General features: G+C 40.0%; 1 protein-coding gene across 1 annotated transcript; it reads right to left on the bottom strand.

The window, feature by feature from the left end:
• Positions 1-277: 277 nt before the first annotated feature.
• Positions 278-26,931, bottom strand: CHODL (chondrolectin; the record flags this gene model as incomplete). Its single annotated transcript, XM_084291441.1, has 7 exons — positions 278-362; positions 4,485-4,587; positions 7,438-7,521; positions 7,892-7,939; positions 11,156-11,313; positions 11,990-12,302; positions 26,793-26,931. 7 exons carry the CDS (start codon positions 26,929-26,931, stop codon positions 278-280), a joined length of 930 nt encoding a protein of 309 aa, XP_084147567.1.
• Positions 26,932-27,344: the final 413 nt, after the last annotated feature.

Raw genomic sequence — 27,344 nt, 5'->3', positions numbered from 1 at the left:
GATGCTCTGTTCATTTCATTACTCACAACTAGCTAACTTACATCTCTTAGCAAAATAAACACATACCCTTTATTTAGCATGGCATATTTTGTTACTGAATTAATAATCAAACAGTATATAAAAATGATCTGAACATTTGCCTCAAGGGGGAGCTTAGAGTTCATTCTCGTAGATCCTTTGCATTTTCAAGCCATTCCAAGCTAATGTTCTTAGATGACATTATAATACAGCCTGACTGCAAAATGTTATTTTTGCTTTGCTTTCAGTCAGTAAATCATTATACCTCCATGCTACTGTCCTTCCTAGGCGTCTTTGAAATCCATAGTGTGGACTGGTTTGGACTTGTTTTTGTTCTTCCTTTACTGAAAAATAAAAATATAAACTATTTTCAGTTCATGTATACTTGTACAGGCCCTGAATCAAGTTTGTGATCACACATGGATCATCCCCTGTTTGATGGCCATTTTTGTTGCCATAGATTCCCCAACCACATAAGGGTCATGCCCATGCTGCATCAAGCACAGTGCCACAGTGGTGGGGTCAAGGGGTAAGAAACTGTTACCAACATTACCAGACCACCCTCTTAAGGAGTTCCTCCCATGCAATGAAGTGACTTGGATAGCATTTATTTTTTATTTTTCAGTTCACATTCATCCACACCTACTCATACAGTATAGTCTTCTCCATTTCTGGCCAGAGACTAAAACCCCTCTGGAAGACTACTCTGTAGGAATAGGTGTGGATGACTGTGTGGCCACTGTTTGAGCAGGGCAGGGGAAGGTTGATCACTTCCCTTGTATAGAAGGATGCATGGAGGACAGGAGTATACGCATCCCCAAGTCTGTGTCCAACACGCACAAGCCCACCCACCCAGGGTGACTACCACAACCATGCCCACACACATCCTGGAGCTGTACCCCTGTGACTGTGACACGCTAATGGGTGCCAGCATGTAGAGGTAAACCAGAAAGCCTCTTCCCTTCAGAGCTCTACCTCATTTCTAATGAAATAATGGGATATGAGTCAGATTCCTAGCAATGAATGACCAGTAGAAAGCTTCCTTAGGCATAGTTTTCATTCGACACTTTCGATAGTAGTTTTTTTTGTGTGTTTTTTGTTTGTTTTGTTTTGAGTAAAAAAGATAAAACCGGTCCCAAAATACTTGCTCTGGAACACTGCAAAACCATTCACTCTAATCTTCACAGGGAACCCTGGAGCACACTGTAAAATGAGGCTAGTCTCTCCATACAGGTAGCATCTTCTCTGGTCTGACTTCTACAGTGCACCACCTTCCCTCACTTACATGCTAGAGGACAGTGCGCTGCAGTCTGCTGAAAAGAACAGGCACTTTATGAGCCTCTGCAGCTGCATTTTGGTAAAAGTATTTCAGTCACTGGACAGAATATTTCACACTGATATGTTTTCCAATTAAGTAAAAAGCAGAGGAGGAGAAGTGGCCTTTACGCCAGCACGTAATTCTGTAAGTTGGAAACCTGAGAGTCAAGATCCCAACAGTACTATACATTCAGTTTTACTCAGTTACTGGTATATAAATATAAGTGAGTCAGAATTGATTTGAAATGCACTCTGAGAGAGATGAACAGTTTTCAGTCCCTCCAGACTTACCTCTGAAGTCCTACAAAGTAATGCATTATGTACCTGAGCCCATTGGAGTAATTGAAAAGACTCCTATTGATTTCAGTGGACTTTAGATCAGGCCACAATGCTATAAACAAAGTAATTGCAATGGATCAAGTAGTTTCAGTACCTCTTTCTTTAAGAAACTGATTCACTACTGTTTTTCAGATTAATAGAGCAAAATCAGGTATGTTTTTTAAATTTCTTGTGAAATGCTTTGAATGGAGAGTTCTTGCCACAGAGTAGGAACAATTTCTAAATAACTTGGGCCAGAACTATACCTATGTAATACAAGCTTATCTTCAGTGAACCTACACTGATTTCCAACAGCTATACATCTGGTTCAGGAAACAGGTTTTAGTAAGAAAGGTGCAATAAATAGGTTGAGCATATTGCTGGTTTGACCATCAAATGCAATCATAGAAACTGAGACATATACCAGGTTGGAATTTAAACTTTCTGCAAGGCATTCAGATGATAATGGAGATGGGTCTTTGAAGCAGTTTCTCCTTGCTTCCCTGGAAGAAATGAAAGGGAGAGCATCTAAGCATGAATGAGCTGATCATTTCTACTAGCTACAGGGAAGATGATTTGCTTTGCCTTATTACTACCCTTTAAGAGCCCAACGCCAGGCAAAATTAGTCATGACCTTTCAAGCTAGGCATGTCCTGGTTGGCCATGGATTGTGGCTTTCAGAAGAAAGGTCACCATGTTGTAGAAGCCTAAAAAAGAATGAGAAATCAGGTTCATTCAGAAAATTGGGGATCCCTCCTTTCCCGGCAGGACAGAATCCCTTTCTTAAAGCTCCGCACTGTGCAGCTGATCAGTTGAAGTGGTTGACTCTTTCTTTGATTTGTTTTTTGCCCAAGAACTGTGTACTTGGGATGAACCAAAATGATTTGTTAGGTAGATCATATGTGGAAATATAACTGAAAATAACCATGGAAACGCTTTTTAAAAAGAAAGATTTGTTTCAACAGATACAAACAAATGTTTGATGATATCAGAATACAGACGGATTTTAATGGAAAAAAAAAAAAAAAAGATTTTGTCTTCCTCTATTAAAAGCTTTAGTATAACTCAAAATGGAAAAAAAAAATGTCTGGGGAAAAAAAAAAATGTTTTTGTTCTGGTTCAATCTATTTTCTTCCTAATTTTTGTATCATTTAGTCTCTCAAACCAATAAATTAACAGCACAATCTTCCAAGATTAATTTCCAATACCTGTGTCATGCAATATTTACTTATTGGAAGTTCAGATTAATTAATTCTGTATGAACTGCTATAGCATCAAAGGCCTGATCAAAGCCCACTGAAGTCAACACTACTATTTCTATTGATTTCAGTGGGCCGTGAATCTCTCATTGTCTTCCTAAGACTGTTTGAGAGCCTTAGCCTCCACAATCCTTTTTCAGAGGCAGAAAAATCTTCCAGAAACGGTATGAACATATATGTCATTATACTTACCAATAAATCCAGGTCCATTATAACATGTGTTCCAGATTTAGGTTATTTATATAATTGTTATTGTTATACATTAGATTCCTTTTTTATTATTTTTTTCTTTGAGTTGCCAGCCTTTTATAGTCCAGCTGCCAAGGTCTGATTTCTACAGTGCATACAACCTTTCACTAGCCTGAATTTGCCTGCCATAAAGAGTTTGGAAAGCATGCATTTTCCTTTTCTTTATAGGGAAATGTGTATCATTAAGACACAATCTACATGTATTTTATATGGCAGACTTCATAATACCATTTTTATATGTTCAGTTCTCTCAATGAGACATATTACTAAGAAGGGTTAAATGAGAAACACAAACTAAAAGACTAAAAGTAAAGAGGAAAAGATCTTTTTTCTAATTTTCTGTAACAGTGATGTCAAATTCCCTGCTAGCGTTTCTGCACTTCAAGAGAATAGGGATAACAAAGCTTCTGAATCTGTTACTCTTTTTATTTTGTAAAAATAAATTTTATCCATAAAATATATTTCAGTTTAAACTTCTCTGACTACAATAACTTGAGAACACTCTATGAAATGAATGCAGAATGAAAAATATCCTTGAAAGTTACAGAAAGACTAGTTCAGAAAAAAAATGCATATAGATTGTCATATTTTGGTACAACACATTTTGAGAAGGAAAAAGGTCAAAAGTATTTAAGTGTGAATCAAAACATATCCTGTTTCAAAAGCTGAAATGTTTCCTATTTGCATAATAATAATGACTGTTTGAACATATTTGTGTATGCTTATCTATTTAACTTTATGTGTCTTCTTTGACAGATACATGACGTACAAAAAAGTTGCACTGGCGTGTGGCTCAAAACTAAATTTTGCTTTTTGTTTTCAATTTTACTGCTCCTGTAGCCCATCATGTTCATATGGGATGTGAACTGAAACATCATTAAACAGCTGCTAGTCCTGCTCAGAACAATCGTCCCTTTTTGTCAGAAAGTGAATTGAGTTCTTGAGTTTGCCCTGTATCACTGAGGACCCCAATATTACTACCTAAAGCCCAGATGCTATGTAGGAGGTAATCATGATGGAAGAGGTGAAATAAAAGTGCTGACAGTAGCTCGGTGTATCAATTGGTCAGCAAATCTTCAGAAACAGGTAAAGTCCTACTGGCAACCTACTTTGAGAGAAATGGAACTATTCTAATTTATCTGTGGAAAAGTCTGAAGGTGAATGTTCAGCTCTAACAGCTGTAAACTACTTGGATTTTAATAGATGAAAAGACGGTGCTTTGCATATTTGGGAACAGATGTAAGCAGTCTTTCAGTATGAATAGCTTGCCAATGGAAACATGAATTTTGCATTATAGAACCATTTTGAATTAGTATATTTTACCTTTTATGAAGCATCTGGAAACAGCAAGTCCCAAAAGCCACCAGTATCAACAGCAGCAGTGGTATAGTGGGTATTACAACATAAATTAGATTTGGAATTATACCTACAAGACAAAAAGTTCTCATTAATGCCTCCCATGTTGATATACACTTGACCACGTGAATAAAAATCTGGAATAAAATATCAGAAATACATTACGTTACACACAAGGAAGGAAGGAAGGAATTTAGGAAGGAATTTAGGAAGAAAGGAAGAAAGGAAGGAAGGAAGGAAGGAAGGAAGGAAGGAAGGAAGGAAGGAAGGAAGGAAGGAAGGAAGGAAGGAAGGAAGGAAGGAAGGAAGGAAGGAAGGAAGGAATTTAGGAATTTAGGAATTTAGGAATTTAGGAATTTAGGAAGGAAGGAAGGAAGGAAGGAAGGAAGGAAGGAAGGAAGGAAGGAAGAATAGCATTTATGCATTTCTTCTGTAGGAAGAGCTCCAAAAAGATGACTCAGCAATATCAATAATAAAATACTACTTCCCCAATGATATGCAAAGCATACCTTGACAATTTAAATTCTGACATTTTCTTTATGCAGCAATGCAAGATTTCCAATTTTGTGATTGAAAAATCAAGTATTTAAAATGATTTCTACAGTGCATATAACCTGTCTACTCAATTGCTGTGAGTTTCCGGGTGAGGAAACCAATTATGGTTTCCTGACTACACAGCACTACAAGAGGAACAAACTGTGCTCTTCCCATTCCCTTTAAAAGACATATGTAAACTGTCCCAGAATAACGTGGAGAGAGATGAAGATGTTCCCCTGCAGTTTCCTGGGCAAAAGGAGTGGGAAGTGGTACAAGCTGGGACTCTATTATCTGCCTAGAATAGAAGATGAGGTTTACAGCTTCCAGAAAGGGTCTGTTTTTCAATAAGTGTATACCTGTGTTTTATAACACTATACAGATAGGGTACATATTGTGAAGACTTTCTTACCCATTGTTCTCTTCTGAACATATTTTCACTAGCAAGGATAAAGGCTGGGTTTGTTTGTTAGTGTTAGATTAATCTTTGTGTTTTGTTTGTTTGTTTGTTTTGTTTTTTAATAGTAATATAAATTTCAAAACACAGTTCATCAATATATCTGTTCCTCTGGAGTTGCAAACAGTGGGAACATCAGTTGGGAAACTCACTCAAATCCAGCCAACAAATGTGGAAAGGGAGTGCCAACTTTCTATAATACCGTGCTGTAATCCTGTAAAATCCTGAGTTGCTTTTTAGAGTTGTTCCATTCCTTGAATTAAGGCTATGTTACTACTCTTCAAGAACTGCAGGGCATAGGACATAATTCAGGACATAAATTGCTAAATGAAGTACTTGAGAGCATTATAGTAAGCTCCTAGGCATACATTTGCAAAATATCAAGCACCTTCTTTACTACTTTCAGCAAAGCATTTAACCACTCTTGGCATGTGGGGTTGGTGTTGGACCGGCACTGTTTAATGTTGGTGATATGTACAGTGGGATCAAGTGCACCCTCAGCAAGTTTGCCTATGACACCAAACTGTGCCATGCAGTTGACACACTGAAAGGAAGGGATGTCATCCAGAGGCTTGAGAGGTGGGCCCGTGCAAACCTCCTAAGATTCAACAAGGCCAAGTGCAAGGTCCTGCATCTGGGCCAGGGCAAACCCAAGCATAAATACTGGCTGGATGAAGAGTGGATTGAGACGAGCCTTGATGAGAAGACCTGGGTGTCTTGGTTGATGAGAAGTTCAACACGAGCCAGCAATGTGTTCTTGCAAATCAGAAAGCCAGCCATATCCTGGGCTACATAAAAAGAAGTGTGACCAGCAGGACAAGGGAGGTGAGTCTTCCCCTCTGCTCTGCTCTTGTGAGACCCCACCTGGAGCCTTTTGTTCAGCTCTGGGACACCCAGCAAAAGAAGGACATGAACCTGTTGGACTGAGTCCAGAGGAGAGCCACAGTGATAATCAAAGGGCTGGAGTACCTCTCCTATGAAGACAGTCTGAGGGAGTTGGGGTTGTTCAGCCTGGAGAAGAGAAGGCTCCAGGGAGACCTTATACCAGTCTTCCAGCACTTAAAGGGGCCTACAAGAAATTGCAAGAGGGACTCTTTGTCAAGGAGTGCATTGATAGGACAAGGGGTAATGGTTTCTAAGAGGTTAGATTTAGATTAGATATTAGAAAGAAATTCTTTTCTATGAGGGTGGTGAGGCACAGGAACAGGTTGCCCAGAGAAGCTGTGGATGCCCCATCCCTGGAAGTGTTCAAGGCCAGGCTGGATGGGGCTTTGAGCAACCTAGTTTAGTGGGAGGTGTCCCTGCCCATGGTGGGGGGTTGAAATTAGACAATCTTTAAGGTCCCTTCCACTCCAAACCATCCTGTGATTTTGTGTGATGTTTGTTAAAATACAGGGTATTTCAGGACATATGACATGGTGCTTAATCTGCAGATAACTGAAAACTTCATGCTGTGTCTGTTAGGAAGGATTCCTTTGTGCTGTCTTTGTGATCCCCAGGCATCAGATATAAAAAGATAAGCACCATATGTTTGTTTATCATGTGGGGTATGAAGATGGAAGGAGATGAAGAGACAAGGCATTGGCTATCACAGCCCTAGAAGGAAATGCTCCACAGCTGGATGAGGGCTGGTGAAATCTTACATCCTAACAGAGACTCACCTGCGTCAGAGACAGCAGTGCAGATTTCAAGGACTGCTAAACTGCAGGCTTGGATCAAAATCTGGGGGGACATGGAAATATTTCTTTCCACAGTTACAAGTAGAACCACGTAGGACTCTTGAAATCAACTCAAAAGTGTTCTTCTTCAGGGCACTCTCTGGGGCAACAGATTACTTCCTCCCATAGATAATAATGGAAGTTGTTAATAATTAACTGAGTCCTCTGTTAATGTTTTTACCATATCTCTAAATTCTTATGAGCACATTACCTGTTTCAGTAGCTATAATGTGATACTGATCTTCTGGTTTCTGTGTGTCATATGGATTTCCTGCTGGCACTGTTGGAAAAATACCTGGAAAGAATATCAGAACTTTTAGGAAAACTGTGTGTATAATATATAGCTCTTATGTTGTTTAATAAATTAATCATAATTACATTTTCATTTACATTGGAAAAAATAATTTTCCCAGGATTAAACTGCTGCATATAAGTGCGTAAATTTTATTGCAAAATTGTGCTTGTATCTGGAACAAGAATTATGACCAGCAGTATTTAAAATGATAGCCATATATTTGTAGCTATTAGTTTCTATAAGATACATTTTTCACATGTTCCAGTACTAACCTATGTCTGTTAAACGTGAGTAATTTTGGAGCGTCTGGTAAATTATCCTTATAGTTATTTATTATTGCAATTCAATTCAGTGTATCAGAATTTCTTACCGTAATCTTGCTCTGCTCTGTCTCCTAATTCTTTTTCTAAGACATTGTCTGTTAAATCAATATTTGAAATTAATAGTTAAAGAGTTAAATGTGTAATAAAACAGATACTTTCATTGTTTTGCTTGTGGTATCACAGAAATAGATATATTCTCCAAAATAATAATTACTTACCTTTTTCAGCATTCAGTTTTCTTACCAAAGACTATTTGCATACTAGTGTCAATTCAATTCTAGTTCATACTTCCCCCCTCCCCTTTGAAAAGGGCTATATAGTTAATTGAAATTCTATTTCCTAGTGGCATCTGCTAGGTTATTGGCTTAATCACTGAATCTCTTAATTTCTTGTGCTAAATAAAACTCTTAACATATCCAAAGTTTCATTTATGCAGTTGATACTAAAACAGTACAAGAAAGGAAGTGTTCTTGATTAATACTTAAGTCTTATTCAGATTTTTAAAATAATGCCTAAAGAATGTTGGCTATAAAGCATAATAAAGAAGCTCAAGTTTTTGAGGTCAGATGTCAGCTTCATGTAATTTGGCAGCCCTAAATGGGCAGTGGTTTCTGATGTATCACATACGGAAGTGAAACTACCAAAATAGGAATGATAGTATCATATTCCTTGTAATGCATAAGAAACTGAAGGACCAAATCATGGCTTTGAGTTGTACTGCAGAGGGTTATAAGTTTACTTATGGTTATTACCAAAAAAAAATAAAAAAATTATAAAGATTACAAAAATAATAACCTCACATTGAAAGGATGAGCACAGGAGTAGAATCTGCATGATATTTTGAATACCATATCCTATTATTAATATAATAGTGCTACTAGCCTGCAGTTCCAGGTGTCCTGATAAACTAAAAATGCTAAGAGAAATCAAAGAGGCATTAATGCCTAAGAGAACAAAAGCAATTATTTCATCTCCTCTGGTAAAAACTGGCTACATTTGGCCATATATAAAGAAAGATAACAATAATACCACTAAGAACTGAGCTGTTCACTCTAGACAGCAGAAAAGGAGATGAGTTTTTAATTTGATTGTATAATCAAACCTACAGGAGCTGGACAGGAACTAAAAGTGGTTGCAATTACCAACCTATAATTAAGTTTAAGATCAGTGAATGAACAATATGATTTAAAGCCAGACTGGACATTGCAACAATGCTTAAATGCTTAAACATGAAAGTGACTACCAGAAATGTAGTTGCTGCTTGAGTAAGACTGCCCAATGAAGGACTACTCTGAACTTGCTACTGATAAAATCAGATGCAGCTACATCATGAACACATACAACCTCTCCATTTTGGCCTATGACTGGTATCATACTCAGACAGGAATGTTGTGAAAAACAACACGCTCAGATAATAAATTGAAATTCAATGTCCACATGTCACCATAACAGTCCTAGTAAATTGGCTGCATTTTTTTATTACTAATAGTTGAAGTTGAAGCTATTACTGAAGCTATTGGAGAGAACAGGAGGGTCTTTCTTAAGTCTTCCTGGGTTTTAGATGGCAAATGTAATTTTCTTACACTGCGGTATTTTCTTTAGGTAGTGAAAGAAATGTTATGTACCTGTTTATATACATGTATACATCTATTCTTTTCTTCCATGTGATACAAAACTATATTTCTGGAGAATAGTCTTTTGCTGACAAGCACAATTCCAATGAAAAGTAAATAGCTAGGATTTTGCATTAGTGTATTTAGATACATAATAATGTCAATAATAATCTGTCTATTGTTTGCCTTATTGATGTAACATTCCTCATTATACACTAGTGATTTATTTATACATGGTGAAAAAAAAAACAAATTCATTTTCATTGTTACTTTTATCAGTTTGTTTTCTGGAAACTCAAAATATCCAACACTTTTTTTTTCTGATAGAGAAAGCAATAGGAATTAATGTCTTTATCAGATCACAGCTGGAATGGTCAGTAGTTCGCTATTGTAGAATGATTATTCCACTTAAATTTGTTTGTTTTTAAAGATTGAAATATGCTTGAAACTGAGACTTTTTAATCAAACTTACATTTTTGGATGTTATAATTTTGCTATTCTGCTATTTTTATAATAAAAGTTGTTATTATTTTATTTTATTCTCTTATTTCAAAATAATTGTGATCAGCTGTGGAAATGATAGAATTTTGCAGATCACAGTTCCTTGAATGGCCTGTATGACCACCATGATCACCAATCACCAAAAGACAAATGACAAATAATAGACACTAATAATTTTAGAAGAAACAAAAGAGAGTGGGGTGTTAAGTGTGTGAATATATCAAACCTTCCAAGTATTCAGTATTTACTTGCAATATTAATTGCCATTATTAACACCATTAAGACAATAGACAGTGACACAATTTTCTATCCACCAAAGCTGGTGGAAGAAAATAACCTGAATCTCTAAAACAAATGTATCATCTCCAAAGACTGTGATCACTGCTAGATCATTAATATAGAAAACAGTAGGAAATACTGCCGAATTAGGTGGGCTAAATAGCTACTAAGAGTATGATTTCAAATGCATTCTGACTTCCAGCTTAGTTTTTGAAAAGCAGGCACACCACAAATTATTATTTTTCATGTCCTTGTTCTGATTGCACTGTGTTCTAGGTTATAGTTCATGTTTCCTCTGCTGACTTATACAGAACCTATGTCATGTCTGAAAGTACAGCCAAATTGCCTAAGATCTGTCTTTTTCTGTCACTATCTGAACTAGTGTGCATCTGCTTTTTGTATCTACAAATCTACAAGTGTAAATGCAGATTTTTTTTCCTGCTGTTCTGGACTTGCTATTTTTTTCTTTAAGCCAAAACTCTTAGAAATAGTTCTCATATACATACATTGGTATAAAATATCAGAGGTATGAGGTTTAATTTTTTGCAATAGGCGCAAGAGATGCTCTTGTCATCCTACTTGATAGCAAGCAGAGGAATTAGAAAATGGCCATTTAATTTACTTAATGGAGAATAAACTACTGAATGAGTTGAAGTAAACCTGAGAAGGCGTGATAGTGAAGCTAACCTTGAAAACATTCTTATTGCATACAGGTAGTTTTACTTAAATTATCAATAAATAGATACATAACATCCTCTATTAATATCAACTCCACCACTCACACGGTAAAGGAATCAGTATCATGGGCAGGTCTAATGGTGTTATCACATGACATTTGCAGCTTCCCTCATAAAACAAGAGGCATTGTTTTTCTAAGAAAGGGTCACATTTATGAAATATGACTTTAGTGTCACCTACCTAGGCCATACTTGCAGATAAAATTGTGCTTCATGTTGCATCTGTCATCATTCCACTGATAAAGATATGGCCCTCCCAGACCAGGATTTGCAGTTGGCTGATGATACATCACAACACAGGCTTCACTTCCACAGGAAGGCTCATCTGTGTACCAATTTCTGGCAGTACACATAAATAAAAATGTTAAAAGCTGATGATAAATTTCATCAGAACATCAAGGAAAGCAGTTAATATCAATGAAGAAATGTCAACCCCAGTGGCCCCACCATCTACAAAGATAAGCTGCATTTCCCACAACACCTCTGTGAAAGGAGTTTAGGGCCTAGGCTACAAATACCTGGATCTTAAAAATATTATTAATAAAAATCTGGCCAAAATCATCACTGCAGGCATAACATTCTGCTGTTTTCTTGCCCATTTTCATTCCCATTTGACTCTTACCTGCTCCTCTGAGCTGTTGTTATTCTGGACTTTTTCTTAAGGAAATGAAAGTTTTATCAAAAGACAGGGTAAAACTGGAATGATTTGAATTAAATAACATGCATTAAATTACTTGTTGGCTGCCTGCCTGATCTGAGGAGGCCAGTCTTGCAGAATTTGTCTGAAATGGGAATAAAGACAATTTTAGACTGGACCTACACTATGCTATCCTTTCACAGATTGAATTTGAAAACCCTTGCTGCCAGCTCCCCTTTGGAGAATTTAAGGAGTCATGCTGTTAACTTCATGGGGCAGCAAGTCTTTCTGCTTCTTTCTCTACCGAAGACTTGCCAGGCATTTCACCCTCCATTTCTTTCCATGAAACCTTCTCAAGAAGCAGTTTTACAGACTTACCTGAATGGTGAAATACTTCCATCAGCCCACTGGTAGAGGTCAGGGCAAGCACTTGAGGTGGCTAGTCCATCACTGCTTCTCCACAACCCAATCCAGAAATCTCCATCAGAAATCCCGGAGCCTGACTTTGTGAGGTTTTGCAACATGTTCTCTATTAGTTGCTGCTCAGCTTCACTTTCTAAGCTCAGTAAGGCCCCGCCATCAATTTCACAAGCTTGGCGGGCCTCCTGAAAACCCACACGTCTAGACAAGTCCTGGAAATAAGCTATCTTGTAACAAGAATGTTTGAAGTCACCATAGCACACCTTTTGACCTGAAAAAAAAAAAAAAAAAAAAAAAGGGTGGGTGAGTATATTAACAAATATGACAAATGAGAAGAAGAAGAAAAAAGTACAGCATAGCATGAATACAGTGATGTAGAAGGAGAGTAGACTTTTTCTTGAGCACCTCTGTGGAAGGACTTATGGTGATACAGAGACACTGCTGGAAACCTTAGCTTGAATGTAACATAGCTCATATCCCACTAGTACATAGGAATCTATGGCTTTCTTCCCAAGGTTTCTTAAACTGTCTCTGAGAAACTGAAAACTCCCACCGACTTCTAGAAAAATATTCTCTTCTTTAATGACTGTACCATCAGGTACTTTGGTTAAAGCTAAGATTTGGAAAGTAGCTTTTTGTATCTATTTCATTGAAATGTGCCAGCTCCACTTCTATTTGGTAATCAAAACTATTTGACCAGGAAAAAGTTTAAACTTCTCAATTTTAGTGGCAGGAAGAAGCTAACACATTCTTGGTTCTGACCTTGAGAGGCTGCTTTTACAAGGACTTCATAGCTACTCTCTACTATAGCATCTCTAAATACAACCTTTAAGTGTATATGGAAAGAGAGCATTGGTTTATAAGGGTACCTGATCAATTACTTCTTCAGTGCAAAAAGGAATAACAAAAAAAAAAAAAAAAAGAGAGACATGAACAAAATACATAAGCAAAACTGGCAGACAAATGTAATAGAGGAAAAGACAAGAAAAAAATACTTGTCGGACACCAGCTGCAGGGCAATCAAGAAACTCCATGTAAACATCCTGTAAACAGGATTTAGCAACTGATAAGGATGCAAACCTGGGTGACCAGGATGTTGGGGGAGGGAGGGAGTCAGTGGGATGATGCTCACTGCGGAGGGACTGTGCAGGGTTAGAGACTGGGGAGGAACAAGGAGGAAACAGAAAGGGGTATAAAAGCAGCTAGTCATGTGTAAAATGGGGCCAGTCAGTATGCTTGCCTGACTGAACCCTGCACCTCATGACTGCAGTCTGTACTGTCTTCTTATTAAATCTTTCCTTAATTATTTCTCTATGTATTCTCACTCTCTGTCCTGTGCATAGGTATACTTTCAGCATCAGCTCCTGGAGCAGGCAGCATCTCTAAGCCAGGCCCCTATCACCACCACCAGGAGTGGCGCATGTCCCAAAAAAAAACAGCTTCTGGGGAAGGCTAACCTGAGGCGAGTGCAGGGCTACATGCTGGCAGCTGGAGTGGGGCCACGGGTCACAGCCTGTGCACCTGGTGACAGCTGCTAGGGGGTGCAAGTGTCTGTATCTTCCCCAGCCTGGTGTGGGTTGGGTGTGCACATGTATTCATCATCAAACTTTAAGCTGAACCAGACAACAAGTAGCAGAGGCATTAGGTCCAGGGCAAGGGCAGAGGTTCAGTGCTGGTATGCCCAAGGGGACTTGCAGATGTGGTGTAGATGAGGGACGAGTGTGTAAAGTGAGCTTCAAGCTGGGCCAGCTGGCAAGTAGGATGCCTGTGAAGTGGGTAAGGTCTGTGATCAGGATCCAGGCTGAGTGCTAGATACACAGAGGGACTGTGCTGGTACTCGAGGGCACAGGTGCCCGGCAGGGTGCTGGGTAGAAAAAGGTCTTACTGGTGCTTGAGAGATCTGCTAATGTGTGCATGCTTGTGAGCTTGAAGAGTGCTATGTGTGTGTGTGTGCACACCTGTTTTCACTAGGGCCCTTCTGTCTCTGTGAGCCTGAGGAGGAGTGGACACAGCTGTCTGTTTATCTATAACATGGGTCCCACATGTGGGTGCTGCTGAAGGCAGAGCCTTGTCTGCAGCAGTCTGTGTGACCAGCCCTGTCTGTGTGTCTGTGGGACACAGCTTTGCTACAGGTTGAACCTGTAAATAGGACAGCTGCAGCCACATCGCCCAGCCCCAGCAGGGACCCCAAGCACCAGGCTGGACTCCAAGGACCAGGCAGGAGAAGAGCAGGAACAAGAGGTGCTGGAGGTGGCAGCCACACTCCTAACACAACCACACTCCTAACACAGCCAACAGAAGCTCCAGACATTAGCAGATATTGCAGTACTATCCAGATACCACAAAAAATCCCTAAGATGCTTTCAAAAATCACTTGATCTACTGCATTCACAAAGGTTTTCTCTTGCCCTTCAGAGTTTTGTCTGTAAAGAATAAAAATAAATAAATAAAAAGACAAATGATGAAATAATGTCTTTTCCTTCCAGTTATTAGGCTGAGAAAGACAGATGCCCTTTTTCTGAAATGGAATTTCAACTAGAGAGATTCTCTACAGCTTATTCAACATATACAAGATGTGGTATGAGCAAGCTCACTTTGCTGCTGCTGGACTCTAGTGAGTTTATTTGGAGGACATGGGAAGGGTTCTAAAAAGTATGTAAGGAAATAAACTAAGCACCTTTTAAAAGATCAGTTTTTCCAGTCTGTTTTGTTACCATTGCAAAATAAACTCTCCTACATTTTTTCAAACTAAATAAGAATTATTCAAGGATACCAATGTAATAAGAACTACTAGACATTATCTAAATTACTTATAAACCAGACATTTTTATTTATTTATTTATTTATTTTCCTGTAACATTGAATGTAGAAAGAGCCATAGTCCTAGCTGGGCAATGGTGCTGAAGAATCAAGGTGAAGGCACTTCATTACAGATGCATATAAAATAATGTGTTTCTTCATAAGACTGCTTTGAACAAAATGAAAAAAGACCCCCTATTATCAAAGTAACAAAGTGATAAGTCTAAATGCTCAAAAGTGTGAAGTACAAGAATGAAAGCTGCATATGAAATCACAGCTCAACTCATTTATATATAATGTTGCAGTTCAAATTTTCCTAGTGTTAACACAACTTTATTTTTCCCAGGAGCTTTGTATCATTGACAGGATGGAGCGCACAATGAGGAAGGAGCTGTTCAACATTCTGATCCTCATCACTGGGTGAGTGACTATGGCTTATTGCCAGAGTACACATATGTACATAAGAGTGCAAGATTAGCACTGAATTATGTAAAACAGTAATCATTTATAAGGAAGTGGACCACACCCATCCCTGTAACTAAAGATTGAATTCAAAGCTTTAATTCAAGATGTATAAGCAGATTTAAGGAGGTTCCTTTGTCCATCGTCTTGCTGTTTCTATTTCCCAGACAATTTTTAGAAAAACTCCTATAGAAATCTTTCATTTGGTGCACATGTTCTCCTTGACATTAAGTAGTAAATTCAGGTAACAAAACAAGCAAATTCAGGTAACAAAATATCTCCAACAGCAGAAATGGGTCCTTGCTGGCCAACTGACCAGGTTTATTCAGTGTACTTGTCTTCCAGTCAGGTGCATGTGCCACAAGGAAATTTAGGGTGCCAACTAGCACGTGCCATTTCTGAGCTGCTGTAGAGTGTGTGCCCATAAGCTCCAAGTTGCACTGTATGCTGATGCACCTTCCATATTGGACCAGTGTTAACAGCTCCATCACTGACACCAAGCTGAAGAAAACATGAGACTGTATAGAGCTGGGAGGAAGACAGGTACAGTGGCAGCAAACCGTGTAATAGGTGCTACTGCAACACTTGGTATGATGCTGTTTCATGAAGCCCAGTAACAGCTTGGCACTGTTAATGCACCCTGAGCCTTCTTGGCACCATCCAGAATACAGAAGTAAATGCCTGGACCGTACCCAAGGGTTTATCTAAAATGGTTAGTGAAAACCTCTGTGTGAAGATTTGTACGCTATTATTCCTATATAATTCAGACTGATCTGAACCATTTTTTTGTAGACAATATTGTTATTGCAGGTATTTGTGCATTGTTAACTCTAAAATTCATTATTATAAAACTAAAAAATTGAACAAGTGAAACTTCATATACAAGCTAACTTTTAAGTTACTTCTCTTTCATAGAATCATATCCCAAGTTGGGAGGAACCTGCAAGAATCATCAAGTCCATTTCCTGGCTCCATACAGGACAATCCAAAAACCAGACCATGTATATGAGAGCATTGTCTAAAGGCTTCTTGAACTCCAGTAGGCTTGGTGCTGTGACCACTGTCCTGGGTAGGCTGTTACAGTGCCCTTTCATTTGTTGCCCTCTACACACACATATGCATAAAATAAAATTTAAGAAGCGTTTCCACTTTACAGGCTGATCATTTGTGCAAGAATATACATCAAAACAAAAACAGAAAACAGCAAGCAGGGAAAACAGCAAGAAATATTTGTGCTTAAGACCTAACCTGCGTGAATGAAGTGTGATGCAGAGTAGTAAGCTTTCTGGAAGAAGCTGTGAATATTTTTTGTTCCAGTTAATTTAGTTCCTGTGTTTAGGTAATAACCCTCTATGAATCTTTTCTTTCTTCTTTTAAAGGAGACTTTTATCTGCTGTTGTGGAGCTAGTTCAATGTGTTAATGGCAATCTGCAGTTGTGCATTAATAACTGGCAAATCAGTTAACATTTTAGTGCTCTTCTCAGAGCACACTGAGATGTCAAGCTTTCAAGCTTCATTTTTTACAGCTTTGTCTCACTACTATTTTATGAACTACAAAGCAGAAACAATTTGCTAGTGAAAATGACAGAATGCACCACACTGTAAAGGAGATAAGTATGGAAACGTTAACTCTAGGCTATTTAAACTTTTTCTAATATCTTTATGGCAGTCAACACTCTTGTTAATGTTAATCCTAAAGCAACATTTGCTATTTCAACATTACTTTAATTCCAATTTTCTATCACAACTGAATAGAAATAGTTTTGAAAGCAAGTCTATTGGATGAATCAGGAAAAGATACCTATATTTATTCACTTTGCATAGTAAGTTAGGCCTTTGCAACCCTTCCACACAGTTTGCCCTAGGCTGTCTGAGATGAAAAAACAAACTTGAAAGAAAACATTGTTTCATCACAGCACATCCAGAAAGAAAAAAAGATGTAAATGTGTTTATTCCTCCCTTGAACAGGAGACCAAAGATCTAACTAATGCAATTAATAAGATCTAAGAATTCATTCTCACTGTTATACCTTACAGATGCTCAGACAAGTTGATGTTTCAAACTACCGTATCTGTAGATGTGGAGTACTTATACCCTTCTTTGCATGGAGTGTATTAGCTCCTTAATCCTTGAGCAACCTTCACTCTCCCAAGCAGGGCTGCTCAGATCCCAGTCAGAAGAAGGCATAGATAAAAGCAAAAACATGCACTTGGCTTGCTGACATAAACCCACATCTTAACTTTTCATCAACACCAGAGCTCTAATAAGTCTGTTGAGGGAAGAGTGGTATGTTGAAGCAACCATTAATTGACAGAATGTTCCCTTTTTTCCCTCGCATTCTTTCACTGCAAAACTGCAAGGTTAGGTCTCCCCAGTTTCCTCATCAGAGAGCAAATCTGAAGGTGATTATGTTTTTCTCCCTTTCCTGCATACACCAGCCATACAACAAAACTCTGGCCTTGTTCCCTCAGCCCGCTCAGCCTTAGCAATTCCAGTTGCCTAGTGCAAAGAATCTGATTTAAATTCCTTTTCTCTCACTTTGTCTCACCTTCTCTGTAGCTAAAGAAAGCAAGTACTTGATCTCAGAAGTGCTAACCACCTTTGCATTCATATGGCTCAGTTTTCATCCTTGGGTGTCACACAGCAGCTCCATAATATAACGTTTTGGTAACATTGAACCAAATCTAGTTCGAATACTTGATACTTAGTTAAACTATTTCTGTAGGTAATTTTGCAAGAAAAAAAAAATATATCCTTTGAGAAAAGGAGAAACAAGCAAATATTCAGCTGGTATTTTGATCAATTATGCCTCCATTATGTTTTAATAATGATGCCTCATTAAACAGAATCAGTAATTTCCTTTAGGTCCGTCATGACAGAATTCATGATGATGTCACTGAGGACAAAAATTACTAATAGAGTACCCATCTCACCCATCTCACCCATCTCACCCATGTAGAGTTCCATCTACAACTCATTGGCCAAGAAGGGCACAAAGGTTATTTTGAGTAATGAACGTGACTCAGCTTGAGGTTTTGGAAATCCCAGATAAAAGACAAGCTCCCTGCTGGTAAATCCCATCTCCCTTCCTCTTGAACCTAATAAAATAACCTACAGTCCATGGCTCAATTCAGCTACCATTAGTGTTCACCTAGATTTGCAGAGAACAGTAGATGAATGTGCATAGCATGTGTAAAGAGTGAACAAAGGAATGTACAAAGCCTGCTGTAGAAAGTCCCCTGTTTTCATACTGACTTTTTTCTTTACTAGATAATGAATTCAGCAGAAAAAAGCAGAGGAACATTTGGTGCACAGAAATGTGGAACATTTAACATTAACCAGAATCCCAAAGGCCAGAATGAGGCTGATGGAGGCCTCTGAAAATAAAGTAACAAAGACATAGGGACTTCTGCAAAAGAGATCATGAAATAATAGCATGATGGAAGTCAATGTAAATTAACCAAAACATTCCACTGGCTAGATATATTTTTCTCCTTGTGTTATGAAGTCCAGGCTTGGTCTTAAACTTGTGTGTGTGAGCACATTGACCTCAAAGGCTGTGTAACCAGTATGCAGGACAGAGGGTGTTCCACAACAAGTCCCACTTTAGAATGTAGTCAGTAGGGGCTAAAAGCAATGAAAATTTCCTAGTCACAGTTTGATTCAAAGCTGATACATCACATCAACTGTCCCTTGTATCATTTAGTCATATTTTGATTTGTTTCAGCTGCTGGTCATGTTTTGATATGTTGTTGTTCATGTTTTACTGCATCATACTTGTACGCATCCAGTCTACTGAATTCAATTTTTGGTGAATCTTTTTTGGCACATTAGGTACATTTTTCCTCCCACCTTCTTCATATCTAAGTCTGCAGAGAGAATAGTCACTCATTGATGTATAGCTTTTTTCCTGGGTTAGGGTTTATACCTTAACTGGTTTATACCTTAGGGTTTATAACTTAACTGTATTATACCTTAATACAGTTTCTCTAAAGTGATGTTTATTTAAAAACAAACAAACAAACAAACCTTTCAAAGATTCTGAGTTCCCTTTAAGTATTTATATAAAATATTTGAGGGCCATTTGTCTTTTAGGTAGCTGTACTTCAGGGAGGTATTTGTACAGGCAGAAAGTCCAAGTGCCTATCATATGGTCATTATCACATAAGTGAAGATTCTTAAGAGAGACTGTCCTTCTCTTAAGCAAAACTTATCTATGACCCAGAATTTTTACAGTAATTTTCATAATAGAATCTGTTTCTTGACAAATTCTTATGCTTTAGCATGTAAAATGATAGATTATTTGGCCTGTGTTTCAGAAAGAACAGGAAGAATTTACTTGTCATTTTATAGAGGCTACCTATGCGTCTATCTTCAGCTATTAACCATTCCATATCCTGTGAATCAAAGATGATGATAAAGGCCTCAGACATCTGCCAAACACCCATCTCTAGAACTAACGCACAGAAAGAAAATGGGAAGAGGAAAGTTGTAAGAAAAGATACTGCATTACACTGTTCACACTGCAGTTCAGTACAATCGAACAGAATACAGAGCAACAGAAGAAGCATTTGTCTTAGTCCAATCCAGGTCTTATTTTCCTCTTTATAGCCATGGGAATTGATTTTTGGTTTATTTATTGCTGAAAAAATTTCTAAATACCAGCATTTGTTATTTATGCTGTTGTGTTGCCAAGTGCTTTTGGGGACAGGGAGCTGAATGGGTTATTTCTGAATAACAACTGCTCTCAGAAAAATAAGACCTACACATTTACAAAAACAAGCCATCAGAAGGTGACAGTTCTGTTTGTAAAATGGCATTGGGCAGTGCTGATTTGGCGATTAAAGATCATTAGTTATAACTGCCCCCTTCACTAACACCTGGATTTTTCCATCTGGCTCACACAATTAAAATGACACTAGCTTATTTTAGATGTACTGGGAATTGCAATACCTGCCCTCATGAAAGGCTGTCATCTTCTCCAAGCAGTGATAGGTTTATTCACTTGTTTTACAAAGAAAATAACACACATTTATTTCTTCTAGTTAGCTTAACAGCATTGGCACACATGGTACACTGCTAACAGAGCTGTGAAGAAGTAGCTTGATATCACCATCTCATTATGGATGGTGAAATGTTGATTAGCTTCTAATTATCCATGCAGAAAAACATACAATTACAATTATATGAATCAATACAGGGTAAATGCATTCAACTAGAAAATAAATATCCCTTTTTATGAAACAATTAAGCAGTTTTAGTTGCTGGTTTGTGTGATATATAGGCAACAAAAATCTTTTAAGTATTTCACAAGCACTTCTCTCCCCCCCCCTCCCCCCATCAAATCATTAAAGCCCTGACAGTTTTTCTTTCTTTTAAGTGAAACATACCTACTTTTTGGCATCAGTTCTGTTTCAGATATCTAGCACATTGTAAATTTAAAGCCTGAGATCCATTTAGCTTCTCCTGTAATAACTGTTTTCCTTTCTTCTGATCATGTGAACTTTGTGGGTACATATCACAGGAGTGATCATGGCAGACAGACATTTGCTTGGATAAGGAGCCAGTGTATAGTTGCACTGTCCTTCGGGTTCATCATGCACATAAAGTGCTGACAGAGTTGCTAAGACAACCCCCTAAAAATTGCAAGTTGCCTTCCCTTTTCTTATGTGAAGGAGGAAAAGACTGATGTCAGACCTACTTCCCCCCCTTCTGTCTCTCATAGGTCTAGCAATGCTGTTCCTGCAAGCAACAGGCTCCTTGGCATTTTACAATATATACTCATTCTTCTGTTTCCCCAGCAATTAATTATGCTTATTAAAAGAAATCTACAAAGCTACCCAAAGTATAACACTTCATAGGTGCTAACAACCCTATTCAATTCCACAGATTCAAGCAGGGAGGCTCAGGAGCAGTCTGTCCCCACGTGCCGAAAGATGATCCAGTGTGGAAGAAGACCAGCCTGGCTGAACAGAGAGTTGTAGCTAGAGCTTAGGAAAAAAAAAAGAGGGTTTATGATCTTTGGAAAAGAGGGCGGGCCACTCAGATGGATTGTAAGGATGTTGTAAGGACGTGTAGGGACAAAATTAGAAAGGCCAAAGCTCATCTGGAGCTCAATCTGGCTACTGCTGTTAAAGACAACAGAAAATGTTTTTATAAATACATTAACATGAAAAGGAGGACTAAGGAGAATCTCCATCCTTTGCTGGATGAGGGGGGAAATTTAGTGACAAGAGATGAGGAAAAGGTTGAGGTGCTTAATGCCTTCGTTGCCTCAGTCTTTAGCGTCAAGACTAGTTGTTCTCTAGATACCCAGTACCCTGAGCTGGTAGAAGGGGATGGGGAGCAGGATGTGGCCTTCACAATCCTCGAGGAAATTGTTGGCGACCTGCTACAGCACTTACATGTATGCAAGTCGATGGGGTCAAATGCAATCCACCTGAGGATACTGAAAGAACTGGCAGAGGAGCTGGCCAAGCCGCTTACCATCATTTATCAGCAGTCCTGGCTATCAGGAGAGGTCCCAGTTGATTGTTGGCTAGCAAATGTGACACCCATCTACAAGAAGGGCCAGAAGGTAGACTTAGGAAACTATAGGCATGTTAGTTTGACCTCAGTGGAGGCTCATGGAGCAGATTATCTTGAGAGTCATCACGCGGCACTTGCAGGGCAAGCAGGCGATCAGGCCCAGTCAGCATGGGTTTATGAAAGGCAGGTCCTGCTTGATGAACCTGATCTCCTATGACAAAATGATGTGCTTGGTGGATGAGGGAAAGGCTGTGGATGTGGTCTACCTTGACTTCAGCAAGGCTTTTGACACCGTTTCCCACAGCATTCTCCTCAAGAAACTGGCTGCTCTTGGCTTGGACTGGCGTACGCTTCATTGGGTTAGAAACTGGCTGGATAGCCGGGCCCAAAGAGTCGTGGTGAATGGAGTCAAATCCAGTTGGAGGCCGGTCACTAGTGGCATTCCCCAGGGCTCAGTACTGGGGCCGGTCCTCTTTAATATCTTCATCGATGATCTGGACGAGGGCATTGAGTGCACCCTCAGTAAGCTCGCAGATGACATGCAGATGACACGCAGGTGCGTGTGTCGATCTGCTCGAGGAAGGCTCTGCAGGAGGATCTGGATAGGCTGCACCGATGGGCTGAGGTCAACTGCATGAAGTTCAACAAGGCCAAGTGCTGGGTCCTGCACTTGGGGCGCAATAACCCCAAGCAGAGCTACAGGCTGGGAGATGAGTGGTTGGAGAGCTGCCAGGCAGAGAAGGACCTGGGAGTGATGGTGGATAGTCGGCTGAATATGAGCCAGCAGTGTGCTCAGGTGGCCAAGAAGGCCAATGGCATCCTGGCTTGTATCAGGAACAGTGTGACCAGCAGGGCTAGGGAGGTGATCGTCCCCCTGTACTCAGCTCTGGTGAGGCCACACCTCGAGTACTGTGTTCAATTTTGGGCCCCTCGCTACAAGAAGGACATGGAGGTGCTTGAGCGGGTCCAGAGAAGGGCGACAAAGCTGGTGAGGGGCCTGGAGAACAAGTCCTACGAGGAGCAGCTGAGGGAGCTGGGCTTGTTCAGCCTGGAGAAAAAAAGGCTCAGGGGTGACCTTATCGCTCCCTACAGGTACCTCAAGGGAGGCTGTAGTGAGGTGGGGGTTGGTCTGTTCTCCCACGTGCCTGGTGACAGGACGAGGGGGAATGAGCTAAAGTTGCAACACGGGAGTTTTTGGTTGGATGTTAGGAAGAACTTCTTTACTGAAAGGGTTGTTAGGCATTGGAACAGGCTGCCCAGGGAAGTGGTGGAGTCACCATCCCTGGAGGTCTTTAAAAGACGTTTAGATGTAGAGCTTAGTGATATGGTTTAGTGGAGGACTTGTTAGTGTTAGGTCAGAGGTTGGACTCGATGATCTTGAGGTCTCTTCCAACCTAGAAATTCTGTGATTCTATGTTTAAATCAATCAAACAAAAATATCTTGTACCACGTGTATATGCATTTCCATTAAAAAAAATATATTTCCAGTATGGAACCAAATGCTGAACATTTGCAACAAAGTACACATGCGATAGCTGTGTAACAAACACCATATCTCTTCTAGATGAAACATGCAGTGTTTTTTCTAATAACACTGTTCCAAATTCTGAACTATCAATGTAGCTTAAAAATAACAGACCATGTTACTAAAACCAACAGGTTTTGCCTACCAAAACTACTGAAAGACATTAAAGCCAGACAAAACTCATGTGTCATAAACGGTCCAAGCCAGCTGAACTAAATTAAATTTTGCCTTTTGAGAAAGGGGTTGTTACGTCTATCCAATTTATTACCCATGAAAATATATCTTTAATGATTTTATGGCTATCTCAAATCCAGTTAATAAACTGTGCAAATGAACACATCTACATCTTCAAAGGCATCTGAAGCAAATGAGCCTATAGTTTAAGAAAAAATTGTTGTTTCATGGCCTGACAAATATTCAACTTTATTCAGTATTCTATATATTCAATTACTTTTACACCAAAATAGACACATACTGCTCTAAAATACTGTATCTAATACTTAACCTGTTATTGATACATTGCCACAGTTAAGAGAAAAAAATTAAAAGCCTTAGAAATATAAAAGGACAGCAAATGGTGGTCATTAAAGTATATTTTTTATGATTAATACATAGGCTGTTAAATGATTAGTAATAAGATTAGCTTGCATCTTTCCTGCCCAATAGATACTTAAAGTAATTGCATCTTTGCAAACTGCATTATCATCACTTTATGTTCTTCATGATGTCATGGGACAGCAAGGCAGACTCAGCAGTTTCTCCTGAGCCTGCTTTGATCCTTTTCTTTAAAAATCAATTCCCTGGCAAGACTAGATACTCTGATAGGGAGTCTGTGAGCACTGCTCAATACATCTGCCTAGTGACATTAAGAATTGCAAAACACTGGCATAACTTCTCTTTAGCAATTGCCAAATTAAAGATGACAGAAATAATGCCTAAATAGGAATGGCCTGGTGCAAATAATCTACCCACAGGAAGACTAACATGCTTGGAAAAAAAGAAACAGGAAACCTTTAGCTAAGGAAATAGCATTTTGAAAGTGTAGACCTTTTCTTCTGTGCCCTCTTGCTTCTGTGGGCAAAATGGTTGCAATTTTGCGATTATTGCTAGGACTGCTGGAAACTTACTGCAGTTACTGGGAGCCTTTCCACAAATTTCAACCAGTACTCATGTCAGTTTATTTTTTTTTTTAATGTGAATGATAGGGATTCTATTTTTAAACATATTAGGAAAGTGGAGAGATTTGCATTTACTGTAGATTATGATGATTGAAGGCTAAGTTACTGATTTTTCAGAATCAGCTCTGTATAAGATGTAGACTTCTACATTTAATGGAAGCCTGTTTAAGTCCAAACAGTTGGTTATTGTATACAGATAAGCTAGACTGAAGTGATGTGGACAGCAAACACTGTCCAATAATTCAACAGTACTATTTCTTGCTTGAAAGAGTGCAGACTAGTAGTTGCACTAGACCTATCCATGTGCACGTGGCAGGAGAGGGGTGTGGTTCAGGTGGGAAACAGTCAGTCCTCCTTCCTGCCAGTATTTCTGGAAATAAGCATGCTAAATATCTTTGACAGTTACTGCCTAGAACGGATTCCCTTTGTCTATTGAATACAACTTCAGCCAATATATTTAATAGTACATAAAGGATTTCTTCCGTAAGTGACTTCAAATCTCCTGTATTAAATCAGCCAAACATTAGCTAGCATAATAGAGAAACATGAGACTCATCACATGCTTTTAAATAATTCACTGATATACAGGGTATAGCCTGTATTCTCTCTAAAACCTTAAGTCTTTTGTGCACCTAGGAGTTGTTTGATTATGTACACATTATGTACACTGTTTTAAAAGCTGGACCTCTGTTCATTGTGCTGTATGTGTCACTTAAATGCACAAGATTCAGGTAGAAGATTAAGGGTCCAGGTTTCCTCCAGACATACTAAGAATACTAAAAGCAAAGTGCAATCTCATGGGTGAGCCACCTTCACTATTACTTACAACAATGAAGTGCAGTACATTATTCATTCAAATTGTTAAACTAAGAGTTTTGCTCTACTGTATATGACTACACAGTTTACATGTTAACAGAAAGGGATTAAACATCTGGGTACACTCTAGGCAGGCAAGCTTTTTCAAAATGTTTTAAACTATTGCTACTTAACAATTTTTCCTGAAAGATAATTTCTCTCACACACAAAAGCACACCTCAGCTGTGCACATGAACTTGCAATAAATAGGACATCATTGCAGTGGGCAGTGACTACTCCATTAGCAACTAAGAAGGAAACTGCCTGCAATCAGCAACCAACTGCTTACTACCAAAAACCTTACAACTTTCCTTGACACTTTACCATCACAGTCTGTGAGACAGCTCATATAAAAGTAAATTGCATTGTTCTGCAGTCAATTTATGAAGAGACAACATTCGTACCTGCATAGACAGAGATTTACACATGACTTATTAACTGTGCACTTAGTCACATTGTCTAAAATTTTGAGTAGACTTGTGCAGTGCCGGGAGTTGGACTTGATGATCCTTACGGGTCCCTTCTAACTTGGGATATTCTATTATTCTATGATAAGTGCAGCCAAGTGTGTAAATCTTTGTTTCAAGATAAATGTTTGGATTTGCTTGTGTGCCCAACACACCTCCAAGAGCCCATTAGCTTTAGCTTGGAGGATCTGACCCAAAGCCCAACTGAGAACAGCCTTTTTGTTACTTTTAGCAGCTTCCAAGCATATATACTTCTCTGTGTTGGAAATATACGATGGGATCCTAAAGCTTTTACACTAAGTTTAACCTCACAGATTTCTGAAGTATTGTTTTCTTCTCCACTTTGAGAGAGCTGTAGATACACCCGCACATAACAAAATTACATATGCTGTACATCCTTAGTAGTTTACTTCCTCCTCCCACCCATGTTACAAAAAGAAGAAACATTCCCCTGTCGTTTGAAACACATCTCACTGCATAGCTGTTTCTCAGAACGACAACATAGCAAGTCCACGCTCTGGTTTTAAGCAGTGCCTACATTTCAAGACAGGCAGGCAGCCTTAAAACTGTACAAGAAAACCCCATGGTGCCAGGAGCCAACTCAAGGCTAATGCAGAAGTTTGGCCGCTGAGCCTCCTGTCTCGGCCGAGCCGGGATCCCAGCAGGTCCAGGCTCTGCTGGGCGCACTGGTCCAGCCGAGGTCACTCTTAGCCGGCCAGCCACTAGTCCACCACCGGGCCACCAAACGCTGGGCTACTACTGCGGGAGCCCCAGGGAAGCCGGGCTGGCCAAGCACGAAGCCGCTCGCCCACCAGCACGCCCACCAGCCGGCCGCCAGCCTGCAAGTTCATGTATCTCTTGCCTTGCTCCCGCACCCCCCCTGCTTTGTCACCACTGCCCCGGCCGCCGAAACCCCCTCGACGCCGACCCCCGGCCCCGCTACTCACCGCTGAGGACGCGCCCGGCGAGCGCCCTGGTGCCTCCCAGCGCGACGGCCGCCAGCACGGCCGCCAGCACGGCCACCAGCCCCTGCCCCTGCCCCAAACCATGCCCCAGCCCCAGCCCCAGCCCCCCGCCGGCCCCCATGCCGGCGGTGCCCGCCGAGAGCCGCCCCCCTCCAGGCAGCCCGACCCCAAACACCCCGCCTCCGCCACCGCCACCACCGCACACAGACGGCGGGGACGGGGCGGCTGCGATTTATCCCTTCCCCTGCGGGGGGCCGGGCCGGGAGGGCGGCCAGCACCGCCCCCCGCCGTCCCCCGCCGCCCCCCGGCTCCCCCTGCTCCCGCCGGGGGGAGAGGGGCGGGTTTTGGGGCGGCTGCCCCGCCCGCAGCCGTCCGGGCGGCGTGGATTTGGGGGGATGTTGGAGGCTCTGTAGGTGTTCCCGATAGCTGACGCGAGGAGAAACGCGCTGCTGACAGCTTAAACATGAGGACGTGTGCCCACGTGCAGGTGCACGAGCTGGAGAGTCCGCTTTTCTCCCTGCCCTGGGAGGTACA

This window comes from Netta rufina (assembly GCF_964035555.1).
Source record: "Netta rufina genome assembly, chromosome: 1".
Lineage (NCBI taxonomy): Eukaryota > Metazoa > Chordata > Aves > Anseriformes > Anatidae > Netta > Netta rufina.
Note: the sequence above shows the minus strand (reverse complement) of the source record. Positions and strands in the feature narration are given on the sequence as shown.